At 39.9% G+C, this 13,667-nt stretch overlaps 1 protein-coding gene across 1 annotated transcript; it reads left to right on the top strand.

Moving 5' to 3' along the window:
* The first annotated feature begins 1,809 nt into the window (after positions 1–1,809).
* On the top strand, positions 1,810–9,769 carry LOC146776473 (chymotrypsin B-like). Its single transcript, XM_085636930.1, has 7 exons — positions 1,810–1,922; positions 4,304–4,407; positions 4,943–5,022; positions 6,186–6,264; positions 6,850–7,030; positions 8,318–8,451; positions 9,549–9,769. Exons 1-7 carry the CDS (start codon positions 1,871–1,873, stop codon positions 9,708–9,710), a joined length of 792 nt encoding a protein of 263 aa, XP_085493056.1. The 5' UTR covers positions 1,810–1,870; the 3' UTR covers positions 9,711–9,769.
* The last annotated feature ends 3,898 nt before the right edge of the window (positions 9,770–13,667 follow it).

The following is a 13,667-nucleotide window of genomic DNA, read 5'->3' as shown; positions in this document are numbered from 1 at the left end:
TCGTCCTCCTTCTCCATGCCAACTGGTGAAGTCTCTGTCGTAGGTAAAGATAGAGCATTTGCCAGTAGGTAGCTGTCCAAAGTTTTGCTTGTGAGTGAACGGTGATATGACACAACAGGGAACTTTAGCGTAAATGCTTTTCTTCTTTCAAGGCTGACCTTTCACAAAGGCATGTGATTGTGGACGTCTCCAATGGGACAGGAAAACTCATAGATGCTGTATCTACCCAAGGAATACCATGCAGTTGTCTGCTCGCAGTTGAAAGAAACTACATTTACACTGAGCTCTGCTGTCTCTTAGGTGGAATAGTTTATTAACTTGGCTCAGCCAGATTCAAGTCCATCCCCTTTTGTTAAATGGTTCTTCTAATCAGCTCTCTCAAATACTAAAATCCTTCTCTCACAAACTCATGCATCTAGCACTCTACTTTGACCAAAACTGGCTGACGTCCATGTAAATTTTACTCCATGAAACTGTTGCAGAAACTCTTCCAAATTGACAGTGTGCTACAACATGCCATATGTAAATGAACACACAGGGCATATTAAGGCAAAGTAGACTTTCTTGTGTCTTTTGGATCGTGGATCTGATGGCCGCAAGATCTGTGTGTTTCCACATGAGATGCGGCATGATGTATGTATGTGTGTATTTATATGTTATTTTTATAGGTTGAACCTAGCCAAAAGGCACTGGAGTACTGTACATGGTCAAAACAAGAATAAAGTCAATGGGTAAGAGGAGCTGGATGTGGTTTTAAGGTGGTTAATATATAGTGATGGATACAAGGAAGCTGTTCAAGAACCAGTCTGATGGCTTTGGGTGTGCAGAAATCCACCGCAGATGGTGTGTTTGTCTGCTGTATAAGTGGGGTTACTGGTTGTCATAGCTTTGTAAATGATGCAGCTGGTTTTGAAGATGCTGCAGGCTAGCAAAGGAAGCCAATGACGTTCCAATAGGATGGGGGTAATGTGATAATATCTTCTCAGGTCAGGGATGACACGTGCTGCAGCATATAGGATGCCTCTAAAGAGTGTCTGTGTGGCATCAGGCAGGCCATGGAATCATGACTGAGTATGGGAAGGCTCCCACCAAGAGAGTTGTCCAACAGGAAGCCAGGTGCCTCCCATAGAGATCTTCACACCGAGCAGCATAGACTTTCTCCCTACTCAACATTGAATTAGTCTACTTATGCAGTGATCTTCGATCCAAATCCTTTGTGCAGAACCATGCAATACCCAGCTGCTTCACATTCTACAAAGTCTTGCACTTTTTTATTTTGTTAACTGCATCATGTACAATTGTCATTAGAAAATAGATTTCATATTATTTGTTCTGTGTTGGTGATTCTACATTAGTGACAAACTCTCTTTTGAGTGATTCTATATTTGTGACATACAATTACATTTGAGTGCTTGGTGGGGGCATTTAAACAAGACAAGCAAAAGAAATAATCAGGCTTTTTATAACTCGGTAAAAATGAGTTTTTGTCCCTAAACCTGTTGCTCTCCGTTTATGTGCACTGAAGCTTTCTGCCAAGACTGCCATTGTTTCTCCATTGCCTAGAAATTAGCAGAATAGCAGGTGCCTTTTCCCAGCCTTTGAGATAAAGCTGGTCTGGCCTTCCAGACCACGGCCACCTTGCCAGCCAAAACTGAGCAAACAAACAGATGAAGAACTTGAAGCAATGGGCACAAGTCAACACCTGCTACATTCAAAACTATTTTTGCTCGTGTTTTATTTGCTTTTCCATTGCATGGGATCCTGTGTCCAATCAGAGGTCTGGATTCCAAGGACTCATACTACCTCTTCTTGTATAAAAGAGGCAGAGCCTGGATCTTTTTCTCACCAAGAATCCTTCTGCCTTAGAACCATGGCTTTCCTGTGGCTTCTGTCCTCCCTCGCTCTCCTCAGCACCGCACTTGGTAAGTTTATTCCTTTACATCAGTTCCCAGCCAGAAGAGCAGACTTTCTCAAATAGGAAATGCTTGAAGGATAGAAGACCTAAAATTAAAAGCTTCTGAAGAGCAAATTTATTGGTCCTACATCAGTTTGCAACACAGGACCAGTGATATTCACCGAACCGATCATATAAACTGGGTTTGTGTTAATGGCCTATTAGTACTTTATTGCAAAGGTATGAGTCTCATATTAAGAGCACAGTGGTTCACGGCTACCGATGTGCTATATTGAGGGCACAGGTCTCTCATAGATACAAATGTCCAATATTAAAAGCACAGGGCTGTCATAGATAACAATGTTCTATATTAGGCACAAAGAGCGGTCATAGACACATACGTTCCATATTGAGGGAAAAGGGCTATTATAGACACCAATGTCCATAAAAGGCATGAGTGTTCTGCAAAGGACTAAAAGCAATCTCCTTCTTCAGGGCTTGCTTAGAGATAGTGTTAGTTGTCTTGCTAGACTTTTGTAATAAAAAAATAGTATACAAATATACAAACATAGATACAAACGCTGCTCTGCCTCAACCCTCTTCATCCTTTGGTCTGTTCAGCTGTCATTCACACTTAGCCTTCCCTCCTAATGGCATAAAGCATGGGCAAATGAGTCAGCCTATTTCTGTCATTGCACCTCTTGTACTGTGAGTGACAGCATTTTGTATGTAGACATTCACCTAAAAAGTGTCCTTCGGTGTCAGGACTGCTCGGCCAATACTTTACTTTGGCAATGTCTTTTTTCTTTTCATTTTTTATTTTTTAAGATATCTTTGTGCATTTAAGCTCTGCCCTTCAGTTACAGTAATTAAAAAAAAAAAACAATAACACCTCTTCTTTTTGCAAAAAAGGAATATTTCCCACTTATATGCATTAAAATCTAAAATAGACTTTACACAAATGCGTGCTAGAAAGTACCTATGTTGTTCTATTAAAAGTAAGTGTGATGGCTATTTTTTCAATTGAGCATTAACTTGCAATTATATGCCACCACATTGCACTCACCTTATATCTACGGCAGTACACTGATCATTAAAACACATCCACCTTTCCAAGTAATAAATTCAAACATAAAAGTTGCTAACTAGGTGTATTAAATGATTATAAAACCAGAATTCAACACACCAGCCATGGACATCATTCCAGAAATGGAATTAGAATTTATCAGGGAGCAACTGATGAACATTTTAACTTAAATGAGGATCAGCAGCAATGCCACACTTTTAGAATAACCACTATCTACATACATTATTTCTACCTAGAATTAATTAACTCAACTCTTGGAAAAAACATAAAACAGGCAGAAGGTACATTGCTGCCTTAACCTACCTATGTTTTGTCTCTATTCACAAACACTCACAAACATACATCTAGAAAGGCCGAGCCAGGCACAGATTTCTAGGCCTACTACTGAGAATGTCATGTGATATCAGCAAACGAGTCCTATTATTCTGGGGAAAGCTGCACCTGGGTAAACCTGCACCAGTTGAAGCTTTCGGCGCTGATTGCAAATCCAAAAAGTAGTAAACCTGGTCCAGCACATCTAGATTTGCTATTTATTTTTTTAATGAAAAGGGTGCTTTGTCCTTCATTTAGAACATCACACGCAAACGAATATCACACAGAAAGTCGACTTCCTGTGTGATGTCCTGTCAAAAAAGAGGGGGTTTTGTACAGGGGCAATGGAGAACCCAAGGTGAAGCGATGTACACCTATTTTTTTAATCTCTGCACGAAAATGTTTTTTTCTGAGAAGAAACCCCAACCCTACACTCCCAAAAATGTAGTAGTTATCCGTTTCTCTTCCCATCCTAGCAAGATATTTGCTGGAGTAATTTTCCAATCATTTCCAGGGTGGTAGAGGGTCAGATCAGAGTTTGATAATGTCCACAAAAAGTTTGTGGCCGTCTCTAAACCTACAAGGCTAACCACAGCTTGAACTCCACCTTTTGATCCCTTGTGCAGGATTAACAATTGTGCAGATTTCTCTGCACATTCATAAAAAAATTTACACTTATCAGGAATACTTTTGTAAATTCCTGGCAAGCATTCATGGTGGGATTTTCAGCAATGAACATGCGTAATAAACATGGTAATAAATAGCGTCATGTTGATGGCCCATTACATCTAAATGTGTGTTCTTTGGCTGTTGTTAAAAATCTGTCATGGCTCTGACCCATGTGGACCAACCTTGGACACCACAGCTTTAATGATACAGCCAACAGGCCTTTCCTTACCAAGAAGGTGGCACCAACCCTGACATACATAAATACATGCTTTGCATTCTCTGACACTCTGTTTTTTGTTGTTTGTTTCCTGAATGGAATTTTCCTTCCACTTCCTTTCTAGGTTGCGGTGTCCCTGTCATTGATCCTGTCATCAGTGGCTTTGCTAGAATTGTGAATGGTGAAGAGGCGAAGCCAGGATCCTGGCCTTGGCAGGTGTCACTCCAGGTAAGTGGTCAATCGCTACAGGTGAAATCAATAAATCTTTGTTGTAGACTCATTACTTTTAGCACGTGAAGGATGTTTGTTGGCTTGTGTGCCATAATCTAGTAGATTCTTGCTTATATAGACTATTGTTCATTTATGTTGAAGTTTTTTTAAAATGTAGCATGTATCCTTGTGGTTACACCAGAGATCTCTGTTTGCTGATCCCTACTGAGGCAAATTTGTGGCAATCACCAATTCTGTTGGAAGCTGCTGTGACTGTACGTGGTGACATGATGCATCAGACTCTGTTGATAGTCGTGGTCTGGTTGGATGCTGCAGGTACTTCATTGACTAGGGCAGGAGAGCATGCATTGCAACAGCGTACTCCCTGTCAAAGGAAAATTGTGTAGAGTCCTACCAGTGTTTCACCAGTATCTGAATGACTGTCTTAACATGGTATATTGTACTGGGCTTTTTGAGCCATTGCTGGCTTTCTTGTGATGTCAGTTAGTTGACTTGCTGGGAGGATACAAAGTGTTGTGTTTTTCTGTTACAGCAATCCAGTGGATTTCACTTCTGTGGAGGTTCCCTCATCAGCGAACAGTGGGTCGTTACTGCCGCCCACTGCTCTGTGTCGTGAGTAGCAATTAACTTCATCAACTTATATTTGTCACCTTTTAACAGAGCCAGAAGGCTGAAGGTTTCATACATTGACAAGATGACTCTTGTTCCATAGAATGTTTTTGTACTTTTGGAGACTTCTACGAAACTATACTCATGTGTTACAAAAGGGATGCTTGACTCTGCTGAACTACCTCTTTCTGGCATTTATCCTGCCCCGTTCACAAGTGTTTCCCGCCTCCTTAGTTTGTTCCATAAATAGGAAGACCTATCTTGAAATTTTTTGGTTTTCATCATGTCCCGGCATATTTCAGTCATTTTTTTAAGCATCTTCTTATCAAAGAAAATACAACAATAAACAAAAATCCTCACCGTCTCAGAAATCAAATGTTGCGTCAATAAGTATATTTGCTCATTCCGCTGCTTCTCCTCCTACCAGATCCACCCATTCTCAGCGTAAGTGTCCCACCTCCCTGGCTTGTTCTCCGGTACCGATACATTGTCCCGTCTCTATAACCTCGGGGCTATATTCCGGAGGTTACCCCATCCATGCTAGATTATCTCCCACACTTTTTGGACAGCACATACTTTCCTAGATTCCAGTAAATTCAGCACATGTTCCATTATCAGCAGGCACTTTAACACTGATGCTACACTGTGTAAAAGTGGCATTTAATTACTGTTAGTGTCTCAATATCTGTGTTTTCTATCTTGGTGAGTGCTGTCAATGAAGTCATTGTATGATCCTCGGTTGTTGAAAAATATTCCCCTTGCTTCTATGTTTGTGGTACTTCCCAGTATTTGCTTTTCAACATCTGGTCACACAATCCACAACGTTCTGTTCCACCTCCAGGCAACACTTGAGACTCCCAATGAAGCACAGTGTTCCCAAAGGATCTCCACTACTATGCACAAACCCTTCCTCAGTCAATGTCTTCTCTATCTAATATTTATTCGCTGATATTTTCCTGATGTTGTTGCTTTCTCAAGGCTCATTTATCAATGTGTCTCTACATCTTTTCCCATCTCACTCATGCATTCTTATCTTCTTCAATGTTTCTTTGCCCTCCTTACAGACTCAAACCGAAGTAGGGTGTTATCTATACAATAAACGTGTATGACACTGCACTCTCCAATGATTGGTGTTTCACATTAATTGTTTCTTGCTTTCTGATTAGAAAGTATCACAAGGTGGTCCTTGGAGAACACGACAGGGGCTCAAGCGGAGAAGCCATCAAGTCCATTGCTGTTGGACAGGTAAGAAGGATGCTCACGGCCAGAGAAATTTCAAATACTGTTTTGCTTTTGGTGGGGAGTGTGACCAGAGCTCAGAGACGGGAGTAAACCTGTTCACACCTGTTAATGTGATGATGTTAGGTTTAATAGCCATTTAAAACATATTCAATCAATAACATCAATGTCTTGAACTTACTTAATATTGCCTCAATCATTCTCTGTTACTGTCTACATAATGTGTCTGAATACACTGAGTCTAGATTTCTTGCTCCTGTCTTGGACTGCACAGAAACAAGATAAAGAATGCATTTTAAAAGTCTCCTTTTTAATTCATTACTCAATCCTGCTATTTTTAGGCCTATGCGATTTTAACCGAGCTGCAGATATGCAGAGCTTAGATATGTTAAGGTGGATGCAGTTGTAATCTGCATATCTGATTTCATTATGGCCTAATGTCACTTATTAAGAGACACAACTATGCATCATTTGGGCAGAAGAGCAACAACAATTGTTTTTTGCAATGCACTAGAAATGTTTCACTTCTGAGGTTATCATAGCATCCTCTGATTTGCTTTCTTTTGGATGATCATGCTATTTTCTATCCAGGTGTTCACCCATCCACAATGGAACCCCTCCACCATCAACAATGATATCGCTCTGATCAAGCTTGCCACACCCGTTTCCTTCTCTGCAACTATTCAGCCTGTCTGCTTGGCCAATTCTGGGGAGAACTATGCAGGTGGTGAGACTTGTGTCACTAGCGGATGGGGCAAGACCCGATACAATGGTAAGAGTCTTTTGTTTTATTTACAATTTTGTAGATTAGGGCAAATTTCACTTGGAAATAAAATGTAATTCTTAGAGATCAATATTTTAAAAAAAAAAGATAAATTAGTTCTATTTAAGATGCTTCCCTTGCATTTAAAGTCTATCAGACACAATAGCTTTTAAAAGAAAGCATACATTACCCATGAGTAAGCATGCCCATGATTTCCTTCAGATCTGGAACCTAGGTGATATCCTTTTTATCGCCTTAAGAGCAAGCTTTAGAGCACACTCCAAGATGTAACCTCAAGTTGTGTTGTAATTTTAGATGTGTCTGCATGTTTAGTTAATGACCTTCATAATAGGTTTTTGGTTATACAAATCCACATAATAGGTATCTTCATCTCTTACACCACAACTTTGATGTAACACGTGTGTCGTTATATGGTATTACGATATTTCAGTTCATTTCAAACAAAGGTCAAAGACGCAATGAGTTATGTTATGTTATTCGTGATTTATACAGCGCACGGCTACTCCAAAGAGTGTCCCGGCGCTACAGATGACCACAGACAACCAACAAACGCAGAAATAGACGCCCATAGATGTCATCCTAAAAAATAAAGAGGGGAAAGCTAGAGCTGAAAGAGCCACGTCTTCAGATTTCGTGTGGAAGAAACATAAAGCTGCATACCTGGCATCATTGAATCTCAAAAGAGAAAACACAACACTGTCAGACAACACTATGCCACTTTACACAACGCTGCCACTCTCCTCACAGTATAAACTGGAACAGTTTTGTGTTAAAGATTTGTTTATTGGAAATGGAAAATGTTCTTTGAGGTTGTTTGATGTCAGCCTAAGAAACATATTGAAAAGGATATTTTTCAGTGAATATCAAAGTATAGCTTCACAATTTAAGCAGGAAGGTGTCCCCATCCTCTACTTCCTATCCTTTCAGTCTCAAGGAAGAAGACAATTGTCTTTTAAACAGTCAATAATCAATCAAATCCCAGCACATCATTAACCAAGAAATCTTCTTTTTAATTACACCATAACTTAGTCCATGATGCACAATCTAGAATTCTGCTTACACAGTACGTTTATAATCTAGCTTATGAACTTCATTAATACCACATGAATGTTCATGGTAACACCTATTCATTGCATATCAACACTGTGTAGACACTGAAGAAATATGTAAAAAAATTATGCAAACACAATGGTACAACCCCACAAAGTATTTTATATTTAATAACCACCTTTATTTGAAATATGTTCATATGCTGTTCTGCTTTATTTCAACTAGCACTCAACACCCCCAACAAACTGCAGCAGACTGCTCTGCCTCTGTTGACCAATGCTGATTGTAAGAAACACTGGGGCAGCAACATTTCTGACCTCATGATCTGCGCTGGCGGAGCCGGTGCCACATCCTGCATGGTACGTATCTCGATTGCACAACTTTGAGAGTGATTCACAAGTGATACAGTGAGGAATAGTGGCAATAGTGCCTAGATAACTGGTAAGGGGAGTTGGCTGATTACATCTCAACACAGGAATCGATTAGGGGTGTTTCGTAAATGTATATGGTACAAATGTTCACCTTAGATTCTTTCTAATAAAGCTTTGTTTTAGAATGCCTTGAACACTAGTATAGATGAAAAAACTAAAGTTTTTTTACTTGGATATTCTCTAGAAATGGCAAGCCCTGTAGTCATGTAATAAAGTTCAGGAATGTAGGGAAGATGGAGCACATAGGATTGGAGGTAGAACTAAGTCTGGTGTTTCAGAAAGCATATGGGAGACTTGACTGTTACACAAGTCGATGGGTTGAAAATGCCACATACAGTTGTAAAATGATTCTTCAAATAGGGAAGGGTTGGAATTATACTAAGCTGATATAATCAATTCGATAAACTGGCAATAACAGAAATATTTAACTTCTGTAGTTGAAATATGATGACTTTTTCCATCAGTCATGGGGAAAAGTATTGGATTGATATAATACTGTTTCTTAATAATTTCAGAGTGTGAGGTAGCACAGTTCACTAAAATTTTCTTATGCGCAGGTGTGCCGACTCATGTACTACAAACTCTATTAGTACATACAGTCTTCACATGTAATTGGCACAGTACTTCTCATCAACAAGCAGTTGTGTAGCTCTTTGAAGCAGCAGTGTGTGTTTCTCTTTACATGGAAAAGATTGCTTGATGGTGGCACTCAGGTTAGAAGAGTCATACCTGGTCACAGGCTCAGAAACCCTATCAAAAGCTAATATTTTAGCACCCGCATCCCTTCATCAATACAGAAAGACTTGAGCTGAAATGTTCTAGAGAAAGCTTCATCCTATTGTCCTGCGTGGGATGTGTTGCAACAAGTGGCCTGGGATCGAAATCTGTCAATACATAGGCCTGCAGCACTAGATTAGTGAAGGAGTCTGGCTGGGGAATATCACCAGAGTGGGCAAAGACAATGTCTGTAAATTATGTTAAACTGAACATGCTTCTTTAAGTATTCCTTTGTCTTCTGTTTGTAGGGTGACTCCGGTGGCCCACTTGTCTGCAAGAGAAATGGTGCTTACAACCTCGTTGGTATTGTCTCCTGGGGCAGCAGCACATGCTCCACCAGTATCCCAGCAGTGTATGCCCGCGTGACCGAGCTGCGTGGCTGGGCTGACCAGATCATTGCTTCCAACTAAACAATTCTGGCATAGAAAATTTTCTCAGATAAAACTGTCAATAAATGTCTCATAATCTACTGATTCTCTTTGTAGCCTTCTTTGTGAGAACTGATCAATGTTGAAAGACTCGTAAGAGAGCTTTCTGGTGTGTAATACCATAAGAACAAAATAATAGACCCAGGGGGAAAGTGGTGGATCAAGAGATGCGCCTGCAGACTATGTATGGTGTATCAATATCTTAAATACAAACACGTACAAGGAGAGTTGAGGCAGAAAAGGAATACTTGTCCCTTTAAATTATATGATTTCTCTTTTCTTATTACAACTGGACACTCTGTTCAGATTATCCAAACTCTGACTTTCTGTTTAAGAATTTGAAATCAGCTTGTGCTTGAACACACGGCTACCTGTGATAGTCCCACACCACCACAGACCCCCACTTGCTGACTATGTCACCACACAAATACAAAATCATAAAGCAAAAGACCTTTGACACTTGATGATATAGTTTTTAAAGTAATGTGGGAAATGCAACTTGAAGATTAAGTGATTAGGTGAGGGATACATAAGAAAGGCATTAAAATATTCTCTATTGTATAATTACTTAAATAAATGTATTAGGAGTTTAGGGGAGTGTGCAGACATTTAGAGACTGACTGTGCGAAGGAATCCAAGAACCAAGTGTGGGCATTGAGAAGAACACCAGACTGGTGAATAGTGAGCAAAAGCAATACATACATGTTTTCAGAGCAAGAGCAGTTGGTCAGCATGTGTTTATGCTAACAGAGCCACTGAAGGTCAATACAAGGTGTCTTACAACAGATGCTATCTCAAATTGGGTGAGTTTCTGCCACCTTAGGATGCTTAAGGTTTTGGACATCTTCATACAGTATTGGCCTAGTTTCAGCATGGGAAGCCAGGGATGGTGGTTTCCTTGGAGTGTGCAAACACTGCTGGGGTTTCACTACTAAAAATATGCATTCACCTTCGGTGATACCATGAGCAGCGATAGCTTGGATGAATCCAAACCTGAGTCGACACCATCAGTTGGTGTGAGCGACAGGATCATGACTCAGTTAAGGGCGTAATAGTAGTCCCCTCTTTACAGGCATATTTACCTTAGAGAAAGAGGCTGTATGATGGAGGCACACATGGATAAACCAAGCGTCCCTCTACAACGATGCCCTAACCACAAATGCATCTGTACAATGCATGCCTTTACCACGCAGTTTTGTGGTAAAGGCATAACTGGTAAAGGCATATGTGTGGTAAAGTTCACACCTGAGCCCACCCCAAGCCCTAAAAACTACCTAACCCCCCCACTGAGACCTAAAAACTAACCTGGCCCCGCTTGAGCCCTAAAAACTACCCCAACTCCCCCTGAACCCTAAAAACTACCCCGAAGCCCTAAAAACTACCCCTGCCCCTGTCAGCCTGAAAAAACTAACCCGACCCCCCTGAGCCCTTAAAGTACCCTGACCCCCTAAAACTACCCCGACCCCTCAAGCCCTAATAACTACCCTGACCCCCTCCCCTGAGCCCTATAAACTATCCCAACCCCCGAGCCCTAAAAACTTGCCTGACTCCCTCGAGTCCTAAAAAACAACCCCGACCCACCAGCCCTAAAAACGACCACAACCCTTAAAAATAACCCCCACCCTCCCCAAACCCAGCCCCACTTACCTCACCGCAACCTGATCCTTCCTGTTCCTGGGACCACCCATTTCAGCATCTAGACAGGCATAGGCCTTAACCACCCATATGCGTGGTTAAAGCATATACATGGTTAAGGCAAGAATGGTTGCGCTTGCAGGGATGTGGCATGCGTGGCTTAGCAAGCGTTGTAAAGGCCGTTTCCCAGAGAAATATCTTCTAATCAATTAGATATTGCAGTTCACACTGACAAGCCAGAAAAAGTAAGAACTGACATGAGGTAAATCAAAAAGCATTAGTCTTTTTTTTAATCTTGTGCCACCTGGTATCCACTTGATATTAGAGGCACATCTTCTACCTATCTTTATGACCTACCTGTTTAATCCTTTAAAAAGCATATTTAGACTCTCTTCAGTGTCCGTCTTTCTAGTACCTTAAACATTTGTTGTACAACCACAAATAACAAAACATCTTATATTCAACAACATTGGAAGTGGATGAGAACTGATCAATAAATACTCTAGCTAAAACTCTCTATGGTAAACATCTCCAGGCACTCAGTTGTATCTTGCATGAAAGTACCTGGAACTAATGAATACTTCTTTGAAAAAGTCATATAACTCTGAAGGTTAGTCAGTACTCAACCTCCAGTCAATAAGGATCCTTGTGAGCTTTAGAGATATGATTATGATTGCTCAACCAGTCTCACCAGCATTTTTGATCACCCTTTTTTTTGTTTTTTTAAATAACCGTATACATAGAGTAGTGTTTGTCTGAAGTTGTGCCCATAGTTGATTCTTCACAGTATAGATCTGAAAGCAGGGTCTCAAGTGGACGTTTTTTTCCTAACCATGATAAATGATTAGAAATACTTTTGGGGTACTTGGTTGTGTCATGGGAAGGTACTTGTTCAGGGTGAACTTTATGTGTTTTTTTAACATTATCGATTAAATATCCGCGAATCATAACTGAATGGCCCGATTTAGAAACGAACCTGGATCTAAGTGAAATGTACCAAGGAACAATGGTTCCTCTTTCATAGAAATGTATTTTGTTTTTAAAAGACAAACTCTTTAAATTCATGTGAAATTTGTTAACAATATAAAATGTATAAAAATGCAAATAAGTAGGAACTGGAAATACAGATAAAATATTGGGTTGAATCAATCTATTCGGTCAATGAAATATACAAAACTGCATGAAGTGCTATGTAGCGTGAGAGATGCAGAGCTCAATGCAGAAAGTTCAAACACAATGTAAATCCCGCAGGAACATATTTTCAGAAAATAGTATGAGCTTCAATGTTTAATAATAAGCAGTAAGATAGGTTGGAAGGGCAAACCACAAACAATACATAGTGTTGCTATGGAAGAGTTCTGGAGTTGATCCTAGAAATCTTGTTGAGTCACATGTGTACAATTGATGTTTCAACCCCAGTGAAAGCCAGCACAAGTCATCATCAAGATTGAAGAATGCTCTTCTGAGAATAAATTCGTAGAGCACAATGAAAGTCCCTTCTAACAAAAATGTGCATACAATGTAAATAGGATTCCATAAATAATGGGTACTTGAATGGACTCCCAATACAAAGGTTGTGTGGAAGAAGCTCATGCAATATAACTCTAATTCTAATGATTTCTGAGGAAAGTATAGTATGAATGGTGAAGCAGTAATCCACAAATAATCCTTTCTAGAATCTTTTACCATGAGATGGAAATGGTCCATTTAGTTTCATTTTTAGAAAACAAACTAAAAAAAGTCTAGCACAGCGTGCGTCAGAGAACGCCAACGTCAACTGCTGGAGCCCATTTATGTGATACTGAGCTAATGATCAGCAAACAATTCCATCAAAGAAATTGGTTATTCGATTCAGCACAAGAGACTAAAGTGATGCTCTCTTGTGTGGCACCATAAATTTACATCGCATTGAGGATGTTCCAGAACACTCCAGAAAATCCAATGAGAAATCCTGCAATCAATGTTCATAGAAGCTAATGGGAACATTCATAATTGGACCGTGGTATAGTGCTTGGAAATGAAAGACAAATATCAGTTAAGAGTAGTTGTCCTCATAGACTGACAAGTCCATGAGGACCACGAGTGGCAGAGTATTTTAATTAGTGCCCCACAAATATTACCAACAATATTCAAGAAGCCTCACTTGGTTTAATGCAGGGAATTACCCCACATTTTGGATGATAAAGGTGGTTAAGTTGATTTTTTAGAACAAAATCTTTCAGTATTTACTTGGTTCCTCATAACCCAGCTATTCTGAATTTACTTATTTTGATCTTTAGGCTTAATGTTGCAGTTTTTTAGTAT

The sequence above is a fragment of the Triturus cristatus genome, chromosome 12, assembly GCF_964204655.1.
Source record: "Triturus cristatus chromosome 12, aTriCri1.1, whole genome shotgun sequence".
NCBI classification, from domain to species: Eukaryota; Metazoa; Chordata; class Amphibia; order Caudata; family Salamandridae; genus Triturus; species Triturus cristatus.
The sequence above is the reverse complement of the archived record's forward strand: the minus strand, read 5'-3'. Positions and strand labels throughout refer to the sequence as shown.